This window comes from Meleagris gallopavo, chromosome 9 (assembly GCF_905368555.1).
Source record: "Meleagris gallopavo chromosome 9, MGAL_WU_HG_1.1, whole genome shotgun sequence".
NCBI classification, from domain to species: domain Eukaryota; kingdom Metazoa; phylum Chordata; class Aves; order Galliformes; family Phasianidae; genus Meleagris; species Meleagris gallopavo.
Window position 1 is genome coordinate 1,823,205 of NC_139412.1, and position 16,705 is coordinate 1,839,909.

Consider the following 16,705-nt stretch of genomic DNA (forward strand, 5'->3'; position numbering starts at 1 on the left):
CCAGCACGCCCCGCGGGCGGACTACAGCTCCCGGCGTGCCCCGCAGCGGCGAGGCCGGGCGGCCCGGCCCGGTGTGGCGGCCCTGATGGCGGCGGGGCCGCCCGTGGCCTACGTGTACAGCCCGGAGTACGCGGCCCTGTGCGATTCCCTGTGCAAAGTGCCCAAACGGGTGGGCTGCCGGGGGGTTGGGCTGCCGGGGGGCGGGACTCGGAGAGAGGAGAGGAGAGGAGAGAGGAGGGGGTCCCGCTGAGGGATGGCGGCGTGAGGGGCTGTGTGTGAGGAGGGGCCCCGCTGTGTGAGGGGAGGCCTGGCGGTATGAAGGCTCCTCTCGGGCACCGCGGGCTGCAGGACTGCTCTCACGCTGATCCTCGTCTTTTATTTCTCCCCCCAGGCCAGCATGGTGCACTCGTTGATCGAGGCGTATTCCTTGCTCGACCACATGATGTAAGTGACTCCGTTTGCTGCCAGGAAAGCGTTTTCCTCTCTGCTGAGGTTTGGTGATGCTGAGCTGTCCTCTTGCTGCCCTCACTCACTGCGTAGGGCTGTAGGGCACCTCTAGGATCTAATGATGGTCTCCTTGTTAAGTGGACTGGACGGTAACGATGGCAGGTATAATTCATGGCTACCCTCCTGCCCTAACACAACGTGCACACTGCCTCTTGCTGCCTCCATGCAGGTCCTCTCATGGCTTCAAGCCGTGCTGGTGCTGCTCGAGCCCATGGGCAGCACTGAAGCTCAGGGAGATTATGGTGTTGTGCTGCACTGCTGCTTGGGAGCCTTCCTGTGAAGTGTAGGGGCTGTTCAGGAGAGGAGATGGAGCAGAAGGGTTAGAACCCATCTTTGGGCTCTTCAGATATGGGATATGAAGGGGGTGGAAAGACTTAAGAGGAAGTTTTTCACTTAGAGGATGGTGAGGCACTGGAACAGGTTGCCCAAGGAGGCTGTGGATGCCCCATCCCTGGAGGCATTCAAGGCCAGGCTGGATGTGGCTCTGGGCAGCCTGGTCTGCTGGTTGGTGACCCTGCACACAGCAGGGAGTTGGAACTGGATGAGCATTGTGGTCCTTTTCAACCCAGGCCATTCTGTGATTCTATGACTTCTTTTTCACAGCATGAGGACAGAGATGGTCTCCGGACACAGCAGAGTTAAGAGCACATAGGTGTCACTGCTCAGCTCCTGCTTCAGCAGAATGGTGTCCTAGAAGCATTGTACCTGCTAGGAATCAGACTGGGACAGTAAACAGGAAAGGGAGAAAAACCCTTGAAGTGAGTGTGAAAGGTTAATTTCAGGCAGCACCTGCAACTGTTCCTTGTTGGAGTGAGCACAGCAGCCAGTGCTAATCTTGTAAGGCCTGTTCCAGCTTTCTATTCAAAGTGGCAGTTGGGTATGAGACAGGGATGATTTTTTTTGTTGTTGTTTTCTAGCAGCAGTTGTCAAACTATCTGAGAAGGTCAAAGCTGGGCTTTGCAGTGGTGTCCTGACCTGCTCCCTCTTCTCTCTGCTAGGATAATCAAGCCTAAAGTGGCTTCCATGGAGGAGATGGCAAGCTTCCACACAGATGCTTACCTGCAGCACCTGCAGAAGGTCAGTGAGGAGGGGGATGATGACCACCCAGAGTCTGTGGAGTATGGATTGGGTAAGGACACAAACTTTTTGCAGTAGGGTAACCATTCAGTGCAGGATGCTGTTTGCTAGTGGGCTTCATAGATGCCTTGGTGTAGCTTTGAGGTGCTGCCAAACCCCTTCAAGCAGCAGTTACCAGTCAGGTTGATGCTTTTTGTGTTGCCAGCAGAGGGTACTGTCAGCCCTGTGCTGTTGTTCTGCCTTCATGGGAATGACAGCCTGAAACTGCCACCAGGAACCAAACCTGCACCATTTGCACAATGGTTTTGCTTATTATCTTGAGCAGTAGCTCTTGCCTGCTGAATTAGAAAAAGCTTGAATGATGTACTAACCCTTTCCATCTCTGAAACTGCTCTATCTGTATTTGGAGGAGCAGCTCTAGACGTGTACAGTGCTGGGAATCAGCTCTAGGGAGGCTGCTGTAGGAAATGGAGGAGATGAGGTCCTAGCCGTGGACCTGTGAGATGCCTAGATCTGTCTTCCTTGTGAATATCTCAGTTTTTAGTGGGAAAATGCATCTGCTGCTGCATCAGGGCTTTCCTGGTGGAACACCAAAGAACTGAGTGTGTGTTTAGCAAGCTTGCCATGGGGTAGTGGGTCAAGGTAGGTAAGCACAGAGATCAGAAATCAGCTCAAAACTCCTTCTGTGAATCTGAATGATCTGAACATGAGAAAACTTCTTTTTTCACCCTCATTGACCACTGCCTGTATCTGGACGATACTTGTCACAAGGGTTTTGCACGGTGGTCTGTTTGTAATTTCGGTGTGTACAGAATGAAAAGCCAGAGCTGTGCTTAAGGAGCAGTAGCCCAAAGTGTGCTTTTCCCTTCAGCAATGCCTGATGCTGGCTGTCACCCACAGGTTACGACTGTCCAGCTACTGAAGGGATCTTTGACTACGCAGCGGCCGTGGGAGGAGCCACCATCACTGCAGCCCAGTGCCTGCTGGATGGCAAGTGCAAGGTAGCAATTAACTGGCCTGGAGGGTGGCATCACGCAAAGAAGTAAGGAAACAATCTCTTCTCTTGTGTTTTGTCAGCTGGTGTCTGACCCAGCTTTCCTCAGGGGGAGGAGATCCAGCAGCGCGGTGCGAGGGGGTGAGGGAAGGACACAGGGCGTAGGGCAGGTGCTGCAGTGTGGCTCTGGGGTCTGTCCCCGCTTCCAGAGACAGCTTCTTATCCCTGGGGCTCAAGTGAGAATAGATTTTGCAAAGCACGTTGTGGTCCATAGAGAATGGAAAAAGATTGGTGCCCTTTCAAACCCCGATGAGTCTGGCAAAACGTTGCCCAAATTGTTCTGGTTTTCTTGGTTTTTGGGTAAGGAGAGTGAAGTCGTGCAAGGCTGACCTCTTTTTTTTTTGTGCTCTGAGATGTGGTGTCAGTAACCAGCCGCTGTCAGGAGAGGAAGTATCAGTGTTGTCCTTGAATCTTGTGATTATTCCCTGGAGGCATTCAAGGCTCTGGGCAGCCTGGTCTGGTGGTTGGCAACCCTGCACGTAGCAGGGGGTTGAAACTAGATGATCACTGTGATCCTTTTCAACCCAGGCTATTCTATGTTTCTATAATTATGGAGCACTAAAATAATTCCTCTGGCTTCCCTGTTTCCTACAGATGTGTGTGTTTTATTAACTTGTGTCCACCATCTTCCAAAACACCACACCAGCAGCTGCAGACAAGAGGCTCCCCAGAATTTTGCTTAAGTCGCATCTCTAACCCTAATTCAAAAAGAATCGTTCCTTTGGTGCCACAATAGGAATCTTCCTGTGCTGTGCATAAGGGGCAGCAGTTTCCATGCACATACCTTATTTGTGCAGCAGTGAGATATGCAGAGCTCCTACCTCACCTCTGCTGGGGCTGCTGCTGGCAAAAGCCCAGGGTGGAGAAGTGAGCAGTTGTGTTCTTGGTGATCTGGGCTCCTCCTGACCCATCTCTTCTCTTCTCAACCCCTGCGAGATGAAGGCTTGCAAGTGCAGGTGGCAAAGCTGAGAACAGTGGGGATTGCATTGGTGACATTGAATCTCGTGGCTGTTTTTCTCATAGAGATGAAGCTTCTGGCTTTTGTTACCTGAACGATGCTGTTCTGGGGATCCTGCGACTGCGCCAGAAATTTGACCGCATCCTTTATATTGATTTGGATTTGCATCATGGGGATGGTAAGGCCTGGCACAGCCTGCAAGCTGCACAGACTTGAGTAAGGCTTCACTTGGTGCAGCAGCAGTGGCTTTGCCCTTTCTCAGTGCGAATTCCCTCAGTCCAGTTCTGCCATGTCCTGCTTTGTGGGTGTTACTCTGCCCTCTCGTGAGGTTCTGGGCAGCAGTCTTGTACCTAAAGCAACTCAGTGCTATTCCTGCTGCAGTTAGCCTCTCTGGTGAGAATACTGGAACAGGTTGCCCAAGGAGGCTGTGGATGCCCCATCCCTGGAGGCATTCAAGACCAGGCTGGATGTGGCTCTGGGCAGCCTGGTTGGTGACCTGCACACTGCAGGGGGTTGGATCTGGATGATACATTCTCAGAACTTCCCCAGGCCCTTGTGCCCATCCTCAGTGACAGCATTTAATTCTTTATTGTCACCGTCGCAAAGGGGAAGCAGTCAGTAACAAATGTTGCTTTTAAAAGAAGGCATGATGCTATGAAACTGAGAGTAGAGAGGGCCTTGCTGAAAGTGCTCCTTGCTTCAGGGACATTATTTCAACACCACTTAATGTTTCTGTTCTCCTAACTTGTGGTGTGTTTCATTTTGCTCCATTTCCCCCCTACATTTGGTTTCTGTTAAGTTCCTCGTTGCTTCTTTTTTCCCTTCCCACCCTTGCTATTTTAATACATCTTTAAGGAAAAAGAAGAGGCATGTGGAATTGCAGCAGCATTGGGAAAAGCAGGAGAGCCCAGTAGTTCTGATTCTAATCAGGGCCAAGCTCCAGGCAGAGCGTCCGTGCTCGGCTCCCTCCCCAGCCTTGCAGACGAGCACTGACTCGAGGTATTGGGACCCCTTCAGTTCTGATTAGCATGAGACCTGTCAGATCCATTTCAGTTGTGACCACTGCTGCCTTTGAATTCGGATCTCCCTTGGTGGAGGATGGCTTTAGTGAGCCACTCTTGTTTTTCTGTTTCATTCATTACATTCCTGCTCTGCTCACAGTATTTATTGGTCATCTTTTTAGATTCTGTCATTTACAAGAGTGGTGCATGGAAGCTTTTTACTTTTCCATCTTCTGATAGGTGTTGAAGATGCCTTTAGCTTCACCTCGAAGGTCATGACTGTTTCTCTGCACAAGTTTTCGCCAGGATTTTTCCCAGGCAAGTTGAACTTGCAAGGTTTGTGCAAATTTGATTCACACGTCAGCGGTGAGGTCACAGCACAAGCACATCTCATCCTCATCAGTGTAGGTGTCTTGCTGCCCCTGTGGCTAAATCTTCCCTCTTTTTTGACCCAGTAGAAGGAAAAAGGGGGAAACTGTTTATCTGATGTATCTCCTCCTTTCTTCTTGAAAGCTTAATTACAAGGTGGGGCAGAGGGCTAGAACCAGCTCCATCAAAACCTTCCAGTGGTAGTGTTAAGTGGGCCTAGAGTGGGCCTGCTATGTCTTTATAAACATACCAGGCACTGCCACTCCGCTCTCGCTTGAGACGTGCCACACGTTTCTCTTAGTGCTGAGCCTCTTTTCCTCTTCTTTAACCACTGGCTGTTTCCATTTTCCAGGCACAGGAGATGTGACAGATGTTGGCCTGGGGAAAGGTCGCTATTACAGTGTGAATGTGCCTATTCAAGATGGCATTCAAGATGAGAAATATTACCAGATCTGTGAAACGTAAGCCCTCTTGCTCTGATACGAGACTACATGGATTTTACTTGTTTTTAATCCCTTCTGGGATGGGGCAAGGGGCTGATGAAGGACCTGGGGTGAGATCTGGGTAGTGCAGGCTCTTTGGTTTGACACCACAGTGGTTTATAATTGCATGTCAAATAAGAATTGGAGTTGCTTAGATTCTCAACCAAGGCAGAAGCATTTATTCCAGGAACCACATCTCTTCCTTACTTTAGAGAAATAAAGACACTGTTGTGAAAGAAACGTATTTTTCTTCATCATCAGCTGTATGTTTTGGGCTTTAGAGTGCAGTGCTGGGAACAGAATTGTTCTCTTTGTGGCCAAGAATCTACTTGAGCAAAGTCCCAGTTGCCTTCTGCAAGAGAATACTTGTAGTAAAGAATGAAAAGGACACTGCCCTCTATGTACTGTTTGCCTCAGAGCCAGGGGAGATGTGGTTTTGCTTCAGGAGGACAGGAGAGGGCAGAGTGATAATGTGGAGCCACCTCTGTTCCTCGGGTCCTGTGTTTGTGAGAGGCAGCAGGAGCAGACCTTGCTGTACTCTGTGGCTGTCACAGGAGAGGAATGGCTTCCAGCCCTTCTGCTCAGGGCAGCCCATGTACACGTGTAGCTTGATGCTCCCACTGAGCTAAGCTTGTGGCAACCCACTGCTTCTCTCTGCAGCGTGCTGAAGGAGGTGTATGCTGCCTTCAACCCTGAGGCAGTGGTGCTACAACTGGGGGCTGACACCATTGCTGGAGACCCCATGTGCTCTTTCAACATGACACCCGAGGGAGTGGGCAAGTGCCTGAAGTACGTCCTGCAGTGGCAGCTGGCAACTCTCATCCTGGGAGGAGGTGAGTGTGTGCACATTGTGATGGTCAGAGGAAGCAGCTTTGTCCTCCAGGAGAGCAAGTCTTTGGCCTCAACAACTGGGTGGCCTCAGGCATTAAATATGTGGTACCAGCAGATGCCAGGCTGTGTTGCAATCCTGTCTCAGACATCTGGCAGTGAGTGGTCTCATGTGGGTTCGAACAGAGGCCATGTCTGTGGGTAGGCTGGGAAAGGCAAGAAGAGCCCCCAAAGCTTGCCTCATAAAAATGAGGAAAAACTTTATCATGATGGTGAAAATACCAAAGGAATGTCCCACCACCACAGCTTGGAGAGGCATTCAGGGTGGAAATCTGGGAGGGGGAACTATTACTTGGCAAAAAACAAGGTAAAGTGAACAATGGAATATGTGATCTCCCTTCTTTTCCAAGCATTTTTTCCTCATTCTTTTAGTCTACTGGAGAAAAACACTTTCCAAGTCTGTCATAGGGTTTCTTTCAGCCAAGGTCCCCTCTGTGAGGTCGTGCACAGCCATGATGGACACGAGCACTTCCATGCTGCCCATGAGAACTCCTGTACTTGTGAAGTAGTCACCAGCTGACGTATCTGAAGCTGATGATCTCTCAAACATGACAGTGCTCACTAACAAGTGGCTGGGCACGTGTATTTTGCTTTATGGAACCAAGGCTGGCATTAAAAAGCAGCAATTCCTTGTCTCTACTGCTGCCCTTGCACTTCTATCCCTATTACTGATGAAAACCTGTCCTTGCTGGCAATTCTGGGTCTACAGAGGTGTGTGGAGGAGCTTCTGCAGCTTGTTCCCTCCAGTAAAATCTCTCTCTTCTCTTTTCCCCAATCTTTCTCTTCCAAAATCACGATTCTTGCTGGAGACAGGAGGCTACAACCTTGCCAACACAGCCCGCTGCTGGACGTACTTGACTGGGGTCATCCTTGGCAGAACTCTGTCCTCTGAGATCCCTGATCATGAGGTAAAGTTTTCCCTACTCCCTTCTCCTTATGCAAGAACAGAGTCATCCCACCTCATCCAAGAGGCACACTCTCAGCTCGGTGCTGTTTTGTTGAGAGACTCTCCTATTTCAATAATGCACAGTGGCTGCTTGTTCCCAAAAAGTGAGGCTGTCTGCATCTTTTTTGAAAGGTTCTAAGAAACCAATAAGCTCCACCCTCAGATAATTACAGAGGATGAGGAGGTGGAGTCACCTGCTCGCTCAGAGAGCTCCTTAAGATGTGCCAGGGAGAAGGAACATCTGAAAATCTGAGTCAGAACAGAGCATATCTGTGGTGCTTGTGTATGGCCATGCTCCATCTTGCTGGGGATGCTGGATGAGACAACTGAGGGATTGTAGAGTCCCATTAGCCTGGTTTGGTTGCTTACTCCTCTCCTCTTGCTGTAGTTTTTCACAGAGTATGGTCCTGACTACGTGCTGGAGATCACACCCAGTTGCAGACCGGACCGCAATGAGCCACAGAGAATTCAAGAAATTCTCAACTTGATCAAAGGTGAGCAGTCAGGTAAACCTGGCACTCCTGCTTTGGGCTTATTTTGGCCTTTTAGTGAAGACTTCTGGCTCACTGGAGTCTTTCTTGATAGCTGGAAAGATGAACCCCATTTCTTGGTTTGCTCATCATACACGTCTCCCACTTCTCTTGCGATTCTCAGTGTCAGGAGCACATTTAGTTTGGAGCTGTGGTCTCTGTTAGCAAAGGGTGCTGTTGCCTTTCCTCTAGCTGGGCAGAGGAGGGATCTGTTAAACAGCTCTGAGTGCTCTGGGATGTCCCATGCTGGGCCATGCCATCAGGCTGAGGTTGGGCTCAACCCTTCTTCCTCTTCTATTGCAGGCAATCTGAAGCACGTGGTGTAGCGGAGAAGGGAAGGCTCGGGTTCCTGTAACAGCATTACTCTGTTGGAGAGACGTTTCCAGAGCAGCTGATGACATTTTTGGCTGCAGGAGGAATATGAAGAGGTTACTGTTGGTTCGTTGGTGAATCTGTTTCTCTTTAAAAAAGCAAAGCCTGCTGTGTGCCATGGATCTCCATGGGTGGGAGAATGAGCCCTCCAGCCACAGGTTTCCCATGCCAGCAGAGCCTCTCTTGCTCATTTCTCTTCCCCTTTTTAACATGGTTAAAGTTTATTCTCACAACTGGTTTTAAATGTTTTTTAAGAGAGAGGCTGCAACTGCAAGCTGTGTTTTAAACTGGTGGGCATTTTTTTTTCCACATAAAATATTTGAAATACTCCAGCCTTTTTCCTTTCACCCTTTATCTGCTCTGCCTTGCCTGCACTCAGCGTTGGTAACCATCCCTTCAGGGGAAGAACCCCCCCAGGTGCCAAATTGGGGGGCTCAGTGGGGTTTAGGTAAGGAGCAGGAGTGTGGTTGCCAGCCAGCTGGGTTGTCCCTCCCTGGGTGTCCCCATACGTGGGCTCCCCCTCCAGCCACCTTACCAACGTCACCCACTGCAGCACTGGCACCAGCTTGACCCCTTTTGGCCCCTAGCCGATGCAGGGAGGAGATGGGAGATGTACCCAGCATGGTTAGTGGGGGGAACGTGGGCTGGCTCCATTTTGGATAGGGTGCTTGTGGGGAGATCTTGGGGCACAGGGAGGAGATGGGGACGTCCAGCTTTAATGAAGGGATCCCAGCCTGGATGAGGGGTGGGGAAGGAAACAGTGAAAGGGTCCCGGTCTGGATGGATGGGTCATGGGGGAGTCCCAGCCTGGTTAGGGGGTGACTTGGGATGGTCCTAGCCTGGAAGGGGAGCACATGGAGGACATGGGGCTGCGAGGGAAGGGAGGGCCGAGGCTGGCCGGGACCCCCTGTAGGCGGCACTGAGCGCGGCCCGTCGCGGGAGGTGGGGGGTGGCGTCGCTCACAGCGCCCTCGGGACCTCCGCGCCGCCAGGGGGCGCACTGCAGAGAGGTGGTGCCGCCGCGGCCCGTCCCGTCCATATCAACCTCGCACCGGAAGCGGCCTCCCTTTCCCGCAGGAGCGCAGCCATGGTGAGTGCGCGGCGCCGCCGCTCCCCTCCGCCATCCACCGCCATCCGCCGCCCCCCGTGGGCCGACACCGCCCCCGCCGCGGCCCCGGGCACGAGGGAACCCACCGAGGGGCTGTGGGAGGGACGGGAAGCCGGAGGCGGCCGTGGAGCCGGCGATGGGGGCGGCGGGCCTAGCGGCGGCCCCGCACCCTAACGCGTCCCGTCCCGCAGGCCCGCGGCCCGAAGAAGCACCTGAAGCGCGTGGCGGCGCCGAAGCACTGGATGCTGGACAAGCTGACGGGCGTCTTCGTGAGTGCGGGCCGGGGGCGGTCGGGGTTGTGCGGGATTGGGAGCTCGGCTTCGTTCCTCGGGGGTGGGTTTGTAAACTCTCGGCGCTTCTTAAGGCGGATCTGCCGTCCTGCGGGCGCGGCAGCGCCTTCTGCAGCTCGTAAGTGCCAGCTAAGGGCTAGGGCACCACGCGGCTATCTCCAGGTGCTGCTGCGGGCCCCGCGTTGCTTTGTGTGCCCATCCCGAGGCTCCTCTCCTCCTGCAGGCGCCCCGTCCCTCCACGGGCCCTCACAAGCTGAGGGAATGCCTCCCGCTGATCATCTTCCTGCGGAACAGGCTGAAGTACGCCCTGACCGGAGATGAGGTGAAGAAGATTTGTATGCAGAGGTTCATCAAGATTGATGGCAAAGTTCGCACCGACATCACCTACCCTGCGGGCTTCATGGGTGAGGTCCGGGGGGGGTGAGGACGGGTATGTTGTGCTGCTGGGGGGGCAGCGTTGTGAGGCTGCGGGGGGGGAAGATGCCCTGGTGATGATGAGGGAGAGAGCGTCGTTCAGCAGCCTTTATGTCCCATTTAAAGATGAGCTCTGTGCTGAGTTAGCATTGGATAGCGTAGACACTAACTGCTGCTGTTTTATTTCTCTCTGTGAAATCAGATGTCATCAGCATCGAGAAGACAGGCGAACACTTCCGCTTGGTGTACGACACCAAGGGCCGCTTTGCTGTTCACCGCATCACAGCTGAAGAGGCCAAGGTGAGGAGCTGCAGTGTGGTGCTATGTGGACCTGGCTGGGTGCTCTCAAGGCAGTGTTTGTTCCTTGGCGTGTCCTGAACTGGTGGTTCTGAATGCAGAATCCATGCCACCCTTGAGAGGACCGGTTGGGGCATGGAGCCTTTGTGGGGGAAAACATGTTGGTGATGTGAGGGCGGCTCCCAGATGTACCTGCAGGTGCATGGTCAGCTGCTGGCTGCTCTTACTCTTGGTGTGGTTGGTCACCTTTACAGGGAGCTTTGCTTGTTGTGGTTGAACGGTCAGGAGATTGCAGACTCAGGGCCACCACAAGCAGGGCTGCTGCTCAGATCCCAGTCATGCCCAGCCAGAGTGCAGTGTGCAGCACTAAGAAGCTGTGGGCAGCACATTTGGGCCCTTCCCAGAAGGGGGTTGCTCACAAAATGGAGTGTCAAGGAGGGACTCCTGTGCACCCTGCCTTAACCCAGGCACCGTGGCACCTCTGCTGTGTGGTGATGCTGAGGGGAGAGCTGCTTGCTGGCTGTGCATTCAGTGCCTTTCCATCCCCAGCAGTGTGCTCACTTCTGGCTGCTGCTTTGTGTTGAGCTGTGAATCCAAAGCTGGCTGGAAGTTGGAGTGTGCTGAGGAGGGCCTACAGGGCTCTGGTGGGCCTGGGGGATGGAAGCCTCTGCTGCATGGCCATGGGGTTCAGGGCAGAGTGAGACAAACGCTGCAGTGTGGGTACTTCAGTAGGAAAATGTAGGTGGTGTTTGTGCAGAGGCTGGGGAGCTTTGTCTGAGCAGGGCCGTGCTTTGCTTGCAGTACAAGCTGTGCAAGGTGAGGAAGATCTTTGTGGGCACCAAAGGAATCCCTCACTTGGTCACCCACGATGCCCGCACCATCCGCTATCCGGATCCCCTCATCAAGGTGAACGATACGATCCAGATTGACCTGGAGACCGGCAAGATCACAGACTTCATCAAGTTTGACACAGGTAGGTCAAGCATTTCCTGCAAGACGCTGCTTGCTTGGGAGACCGGTGAGCAGTGCAGAAGCTGAGGACAACTGTCAGGCACCTTTGATGTAAATAGAAAAGCAGCACCCTCATGCAGGGAGTTTCCCTCTGCATCTGGAGCACCAGTTCCTCCTGTGTCTGGGCAGTGGGAGGCGTTTGTGTGGGGACTCTGAACAGCTCCCAGAGCAAGCAGGCACTGGGCAGAAGCTGCTGGAGAGGTTGCTTGAGGCCAGATGGAGCTGTGAGAGAAAAGCCCTGGGCAGCGAGAGGAAGATTCCCCACTCTGCTTTAGGAGCAGGCTGTGGGAGAAGCTTTCAGTTGCCACTGAGCGGTATAGCAAGAAGGTGATAGGGAATGTGTTGTATGGAAGCTGGGACCAGACAGCTGTGTTGTGTGGTTCCTGTCTGGATGTTCCACTGCTCTGCCCCTCCCCAGGCTCTTGAGGAGCACCACAAGCTCTTGTCACAGCCCTCTCTCCTTCATCCTAGGGAACCTGTGCATGGTGACTGGCGGTGCCAACTTGGGCCGGATTGGGGTGATCACCAACCGAGAGAGACACCCTGGCTCCTTTGATGTGGTTCATGTGAAGGATGCCAATGGCAACAGCTTTGCCACCAGGCTCTCCAATATCTTCGTTATTGGCAAGGTAAGCCTGCGTGGGCTGAAGGAGAGTGCGTCCTCCCCTGTTGTTGAAGCCAGGAGTTGTGGGTGTCTTCTGTGGGCAGCTTCTGCTCACCTTTATGCCTACAGAGTGAAGCTGACTGCTCTGAATTCATAGCCACCTTCCCAGAAGGGTTGGGGATTGTTTGGAAGAGGAAACCCCGTTATGTTTTTTTCTTAAATTGTTGAATCATAGAACGGCCTGGGTTGAAAAGAACCACAATGATCATCCAGTTTCAATCCTTCTGCTATGTGCAGGGTTGCCAGTTACCAGGGATGGGGCATCCACAACCTCCTGGGGCAATTTGGAGCTGAGCAGTTTAGGTCACAAAAAGATCTGGGCAAGTGCTCCATAGGAACATCTTCTCCCGGAAGCCTCAAATACTGCCATCTCTGGATTCTTAAGTCCAGGTTGGAAAAGGTTCTGATGGCTTTGGCTGAATGCCTCCCCCAAGGACCTGAGCAATAGGAGGCCTGTGCACCACAGCTTCCTCAGGGCCTGCTGTTGAGTGAAGGACACCAAACTGCTTATTGCCAGGCAAGGGCTGCCCTTGCTGCTTTTCCTCATGGAAAGGGAGGACTTTATTTCCCTCTGAGTTCCTCAGTGTGATGTGGTTTCTCCTTCCTCACTTCAGGGCAACAAGCCATGGATCTCCCTGCCCCGTGGAAAGGGCATCCGCCTGACCATTGCTGAAGAGAGAGATAAGAGACTGGCAGCCAAACAGAGCAGCGGGTAAACTGCAGCTTGGGCCAGCTGTGGTCCTGAAAGTATGTCCAATTAAATTTTATTACCAAATTGGTGGCTGACAGTGTGGTCCAGACATCAGGTATGTGCACAGAGCACACTGTGCCAGGATGGGGGTGGCAGTGCTGGAGGCTGGGCTGGCTTGTTGGCACCCCTGGGGCTGGGGGACAGAACCTGAGCCCCATTATGTCATCTCAGGGCTCTGTCATGTCCATGAACATTCTGTCCAGCTGAACAAGACCCTGGGCTGGAAAGGTCCTGCACAGGGCTTCAGGGGCTGGGGTTGTTTCTTTGTCAGGCATAACTGAGCTCATGGCTTATTGGCAGCCTAACTCCCCACTCCTGCAGAACGGTATAAGCTCTTTCTATTTTAAGGCTAAGGGTTGGCATGCCTCCCTCAGCTCTGGTTCTTGTTCTGCTCCTTTTCCCATGCAGCCAGCCTCTCCTCCCCACTTTACCTGCATCCCTGCAGTGGGTTGGGGCAGGGGGAAGTCACTGCCATGGGGCTGCTGTGTTTGTTTTCATTTCCTGCAAGTTGTTCTGGGGGAAAATACAAAAGGAGGGGGAACGTAGCATCCAAGAAATAACTTACATATAGATAGAATCTTGGGTAATTTTTGCTGGACATGGAGCTCCTGTGCCAAACAGTGGCTTCAGCTCAGCCAGTTAGAGCAGAAAATCTCCGATAGATCAGAGCCCCAGCAACTTCTGCACCCAAAGCACCACCCTAAGGCAAACTACACCGTTCCTATAAAAATACCAAAGTGGCAGAAAGTTAATTACACACACCAACTAAAGACACTAAAAGAAAGTCAAGTCTGAAAAATCGTGCCCTCTTCCACACTAGTCCCTTTTCTCTCAAAGGAACACACTGACATGCAAATAAAGATGTAGAAATACACAATATAAACACATGTAGCTTCCCCTCCTCTTCCTCGCCTCAAAGGGCTGAGAATGCAGACAGGTGGAGCACCCCAACAGCAGTGTCAGAACAGCACGTGAAAACACAACTCTGGCCTTCCTGAAGATCCTCACGTGCCAGCAGGGCGGAGAACGCTGCTTCCTCAGCACCACCCTCCTCGAGGCTGCATTCAGCCCTCACCCTGCCACTGCAGGTGCACGGAGCTGCACTTGAGCTCCCACCAGTCCTGAGCGAGGCGGTCCCAGGGCCTGCTCAAGTCCACGAGGTCCTGCAGCCCTTACGTGGCAGTGGGCGCTGCTCCAGCAGAGGAGGGAGCAGCTGCCTCAGCCTGTGTCGACGGCTCCTTGCTTTTCCCAAATTCAATCACCATTGGCTTCCCCTGCAGTCTGTACCCATTCACCAAGAGCATCGCATCCTGGGCCGACTGAATATCTGCAAGGAAAGAGCGGAATGGTTCTCAACCCACACTGGGACCCAGCGCAGCACTGGAGACCCCCAGCCCAACAAACCCAGCATGCAGCAGCCCGTTTTGATGGCTCCTCCCCCAGCCCACAGAAAAGAACCCGACCCGAGATGAAGGAGAGGGAGCAAAATCTGCTCCTGCAGCACGGAGGGGGCTCTGCAGCACCCTGGGGAGACGGGAAGGAAGGGACAGGCAGGAGGCAGAGCTCACCAGGGAAGGTGATGAAGGCCTGACCCCGCATGCGGCCGCTCAGCAGGCGGAACTGGATGGGCCTGCTGTCCTCCTGCTGGAACCGAGCAAACAGTGACACCAGGTCCTTCATGGTCACACGAGGACCCAAGTTCTTCACATACAGCACCTGTTGCGGAGGCATTAGGGTCAGCGGGCTTGTACTGTGCTAACAGGTGTACTTAACCCACTCCAGCCTGTACACCTCAAATGTAGGAGCCAGCTTAGCCCAGGTGCCAGCAGAGTCCCCCTCCCCACGCATGCAGGAACAAGCACCTCCAAGCAGCAGCCAGGCAGGAGCAAAGAGCCTTTGCCTGCACTCCTGGCTAGGAAGATGGATAAAGCCTGGTTCATCTCCACATACCTTATTGGGCTCCCCAGGGTGGTAGGAAGAAAACCGAGGTATATTGCGGAGTTCCTCCTCAGAGAGCCGGTTCTTGCAGATCTCCTCCTCTGGGATGAACTCTACAGGCTCCTTTATAGTCACAGGCCCTGGAGGGGACTGGTGGGGCTTTGCTGGAGGAGGGCTGGGGCTTCCTTTCTGGCCTGGCTGCTCTTCCTGGTTGGGAGGTGATGACTCCTCAGTGTCAGGGCCCTGCAGGGCAGCGGCAGGCAGCGAGCACGCAGCACTTGTGGATGGTTGGACCTCTCCAGGCGGCTGCTTGCCCAGCAGCTCTTGGTAAACACTGTCCAGGTGAATCATGGGGTCCTTCTCATCTGTTATCCTTTGAGCGTCATCTAATCCACAACAGAGGGGCACGGTGTGACGGTGCACTTCTCCCCCACCAGCACTTAATCCCTTTCCTGGACGTAAACCACTGACTAAGCCTAGGGCCAGGAGCAGATCCAGCCTCACCTGGGCTCCCTACCTCTGCACGAGGGAGCAGAAGGACCGCGCTGCACCTCGCGGCTCACCTCCATCCCACGGAATTCCCAGTGATACCAGCTCTGCTCTACTGAACAGCCACAAGAACAGAAGGGACGGGGGCACACCTTGGTGGTACAGCGCCCGCAGGAAGGAGTGCCGGTCCGTTCCCTGGAAGAGAGCATTCTCGATCTCCATCTCCCTCCGGCTCAGCTGCTTGCTGCCAGCAAACCTCTGGGGCAGCTCCAGGATGCGCTGCCGCTCGTCCATCTTCTCCTGGATGGCGTTGAGGCGCTCCTGCACGGCTTCGGGGGCCGCTCCGAGCCCGGAGTGCTGCAAGAAAGGAACCGGTATCAAATCAGCACCGCCGGCTGCCTCCTGCGGGGATGCTGGGGTTGGAGCTCCGCTGCACGGGGCAGCCGGGAGCTGGAGGTGTTCGGCCCGGAGAGGAGGCGGCTCTGCAGGCTGCCGGTGCTTACGGGGCCGTTACAAACGATCGCCGCTCACAAACCTTCCCCGCAGCGCGGTTCTTCCATAGCGCGATCTCGGGCTCCGACAGCCCCAACTCCCGCAGCGCTGCGGTCTCTCTGTCGCTTTCCTGCAGCTCTCGGAACTGGGATAAACTCAGCGCCCCCGCCGCCGCCTCGCCGAAGGGTCTGTAGAACGCCGCCGGAGCAAAGCACCTCCGCTTCGATTTACACCTGGAACCGAGAGCGGCACAACCGCCGGGGGCTGAGCGGGGCCGTGTAAGGGGGGGTCGCGTAAAGGGGGGCTGCCGGCCCCCCGGGACTCACCGCTCGATGGAGGCGGAAGTGTCGAGCTGCTGCTGCAGGAGGCTCTTCAGCTGCCTTTCCCCCTCGGTCTCCAGCTCCTCCAGCAGCACCTCATCGCTGCACACGCTGCTGCTCACCCTGCTCCGGACAAAACACCGCTCAGCACACGGCCGTGCAGCCCTCGCTACCTCCCCCCCCCCGGCCCCGGAGCCCCGCTCACCTCCGCATGGCCGCGCCGCTCCCCGCCGCCTCCGTCCGCCCGGGACTCCAACTCCCAGCAGCACCCGCGGGAAGGGCGGCGGCGACCGAGCGCCCCCTGGCGGAGGGGAGGACGAAGCGCAGCGGTGACCGCGCTCGGCTGAGCGCAGTACGCACGCAGCGCTGTAAGCGCGTTGTTAGTGGAAGCGGTACGACAACGCCGTGTCTCGCACCTTCGCAGCACGCTTGCTCCACTTCTCTTCTACCCTCGCAGAGCAACACGCCCAGAATCACAGCAGGACCCTTTTTCCACTTGCACAGCTGCTGTTTTTAATCAGACACAAATCCCGCATACAGGTGCCTTGGGAACACTCGAAGGTCCAAACACAAAAGCAGTTTATGCCAAAAGGAAATGAGATCCACTTTCAGAAGCAGAGGCATACCTAATTAACCCCTCATTACAGTCCACGTTGTAATAATGGTGGGAAGCCAAGGCTATCAGACTCCTCACCACAGCTGTCCCTCTACCCCTTTCTATAAGGACCCAAATAACAGCTGTGTATGG

General features: G+C 54.2%; 3 protein-coding genes across 7 annotated transcripts; 2 read left to right on the top strand and 1 right to left on the bottom strand.

Annotated features, from left to right (window-relative positions):
- The first annotated feature begins 1 nt into the window (after window position 1).
- HDAC8 (histone deacetylase 8) lies at window positions 2-8,516 on the top strand. Of its 4 annotated transcripts, none has more exons than XM_085230296.1 (11): window positions 2-169; window positions 392-444; window positions 1,506-1,584; window positions 2,485-2,585; window positions 3,662-3,774; window positions 4,838-4,915; window positions 5,319-5,427; window positions 6,109-6,281; window positions 7,150-7,244; window positions 7,671-7,776; window positions 8,116-8,516. In XM_085230296.1, the coding sequence occupies exons 1-11, from the start codon at window positions 86-88 to the stop codon at window positions 8,136-8,138; spliced, it is 1,014 nt and encodes a 337-aa protein (XP_085086422.1). In that variant the 5' UTR covers window positions 2-85; the 3' UTR covers window positions 8,139-8,516. The 4 variants fall into 4 exon arrangements, with proteins under 4 accessions (XP_085086422.1, XP_085086420.1, XP_085086421.1 ...); XM_085230294.1 differs by having other exon boundaries at window positions 12-169; window positions 1,506-1,636; window positions 2,485-2,626; XM_085230295.1 differs by lacking the exons at window positions 2-169; window positions 392-444 and adding an exon at window positions 554-609 and having other exon boundaries at window positions 1,506-1,636; window positions 2,485-2,626.
- Window positions 8,517-8,997: 481 nt separating this feature from the next.
- Window positions 8,998-12,742, top strand: LOC100542629 (small ribosomal subunit protein eS4). Its single transcript, XM_085230298.1, has 7 exons — window positions 8,998-9,273; window positions 9,483-9,560; window positions 9,805-9,985; window positions 10,198-10,295; window positions 11,094-11,265; window positions 11,775-11,932; window positions 12,582-12,742. The coding sequence occupies exons 1-7, from the start codon at window positions 9,013-9,015 to the stop codon at window positions 12,681-12,683; spliced, it is 1,050 nt and encodes a 349-aa protein (XP_085086424.1). The 5' UTR covers window positions 8,998-9,012; the 3' UTR covers window positions 12,684-12,742.
- A 524-nt stretch (window positions 12,743-13,266) lies between these two features.
- On the bottom strand, window positions 13,267-16,674 carry RBM41 (RNA binding motif protein 41). Of its 2 annotated transcripts, none has more exons than XM_085230293.1 (7): window positions 16,163-16,674; window positions 15,964-16,080; window positions 15,681-15,870; window positions 15,298-15,502; window positions 14,669-15,042; window positions 14,287-14,434; window positions 13,267-14,045 (listed from the first exon to the last, which is right to left on the bottom strand). In XM_085230293.1, the coding sequence occupies exons 1-7, from the start codon at window positions 16,168-16,170 to the stop codon at window positions 13,891-13,893; spliced, it is 1,197 nt and encodes a 398-aa protein (XP_085086419.1). In that variant the 5' UTR covers window positions 16,171-16,674; the 3' UTR covers window positions 13,267-13,890. The 2 variants fall into 2 exon arrangements, with proteins under 2 accessions (XP_085086419.1, XP_085086418.1); XM_085230292.1 differs by having other exon boundaries at window positions 14,669-15,108; window positions 15,220-15,502.
- Window positions 16,675-16,705: the final 31 nt, after the last annotated feature.

Excerpts from the sequence above, each read along its gene's own strand:
- HDAC8 (XM_085230294.1), top strand. The coding sequence starts at position 86 with ATGGCGGCGGGGCCGCCCGTGGCCTACGTGTACAGCCCGGAGTACGCG. Across the intron at positions 2,627-3,661 it reads GGGTGGCATCACGCAAAGAA|AGATGAAGCTTCTGGCTTTT; the intron begins GTAAGGAAACAA and ends TTTTTCTCATAG. Across the intron at positions 7,777-8,115 it reads AATTCTCAACTTGATCAAAG|GCAATCTGAAGCACGTGGTG; the intron begins GTGAGCAGTCAG and ends CTTCTATTGCAG.
- LOC100542629 (XM_085230298.1), top strand. The coding sequence starts at position 9,013 with ATGGTCCTAGCCTGGAAGGGGAGCACATGGAGGACATGGGGCTGCGAG. Across the intron at positions 9,274-9,482 it reads CCCGCAGGAGCGCAGCCATG|GCCCGCGGCCCGAAGAAGCA; the intron begins GTGAGTGCGCGG and ends CCCGTCCCGCAG. Across the intron at positions 9,561-9,804 it reads ACAAGCTGACGGGCGTCTTC|GCGCCCCGTCCCTCCACGGG; the intron begins GTGAGTGCGGGC and ends CTCCTCCTGCAG.
- RBM41 (XM_085230292.1), bottom strand. Across the intron at positions 15,109-15,219 it reads GGGAATTCCGTGGGATGGAG|GAAAGGGATTAAGTGCTGGT; the intron begins GTGAGCCGCGAG and ends GTTTACGTCCAG. Across the intron at positions 14,046-14,286 it reads GGCCTTCATCACCTTCCCTG|ATATTCAGTCGGCCCAGGAT; the intron begins GTGAGCTCTGCC and ends CTTTCCTTGCAG.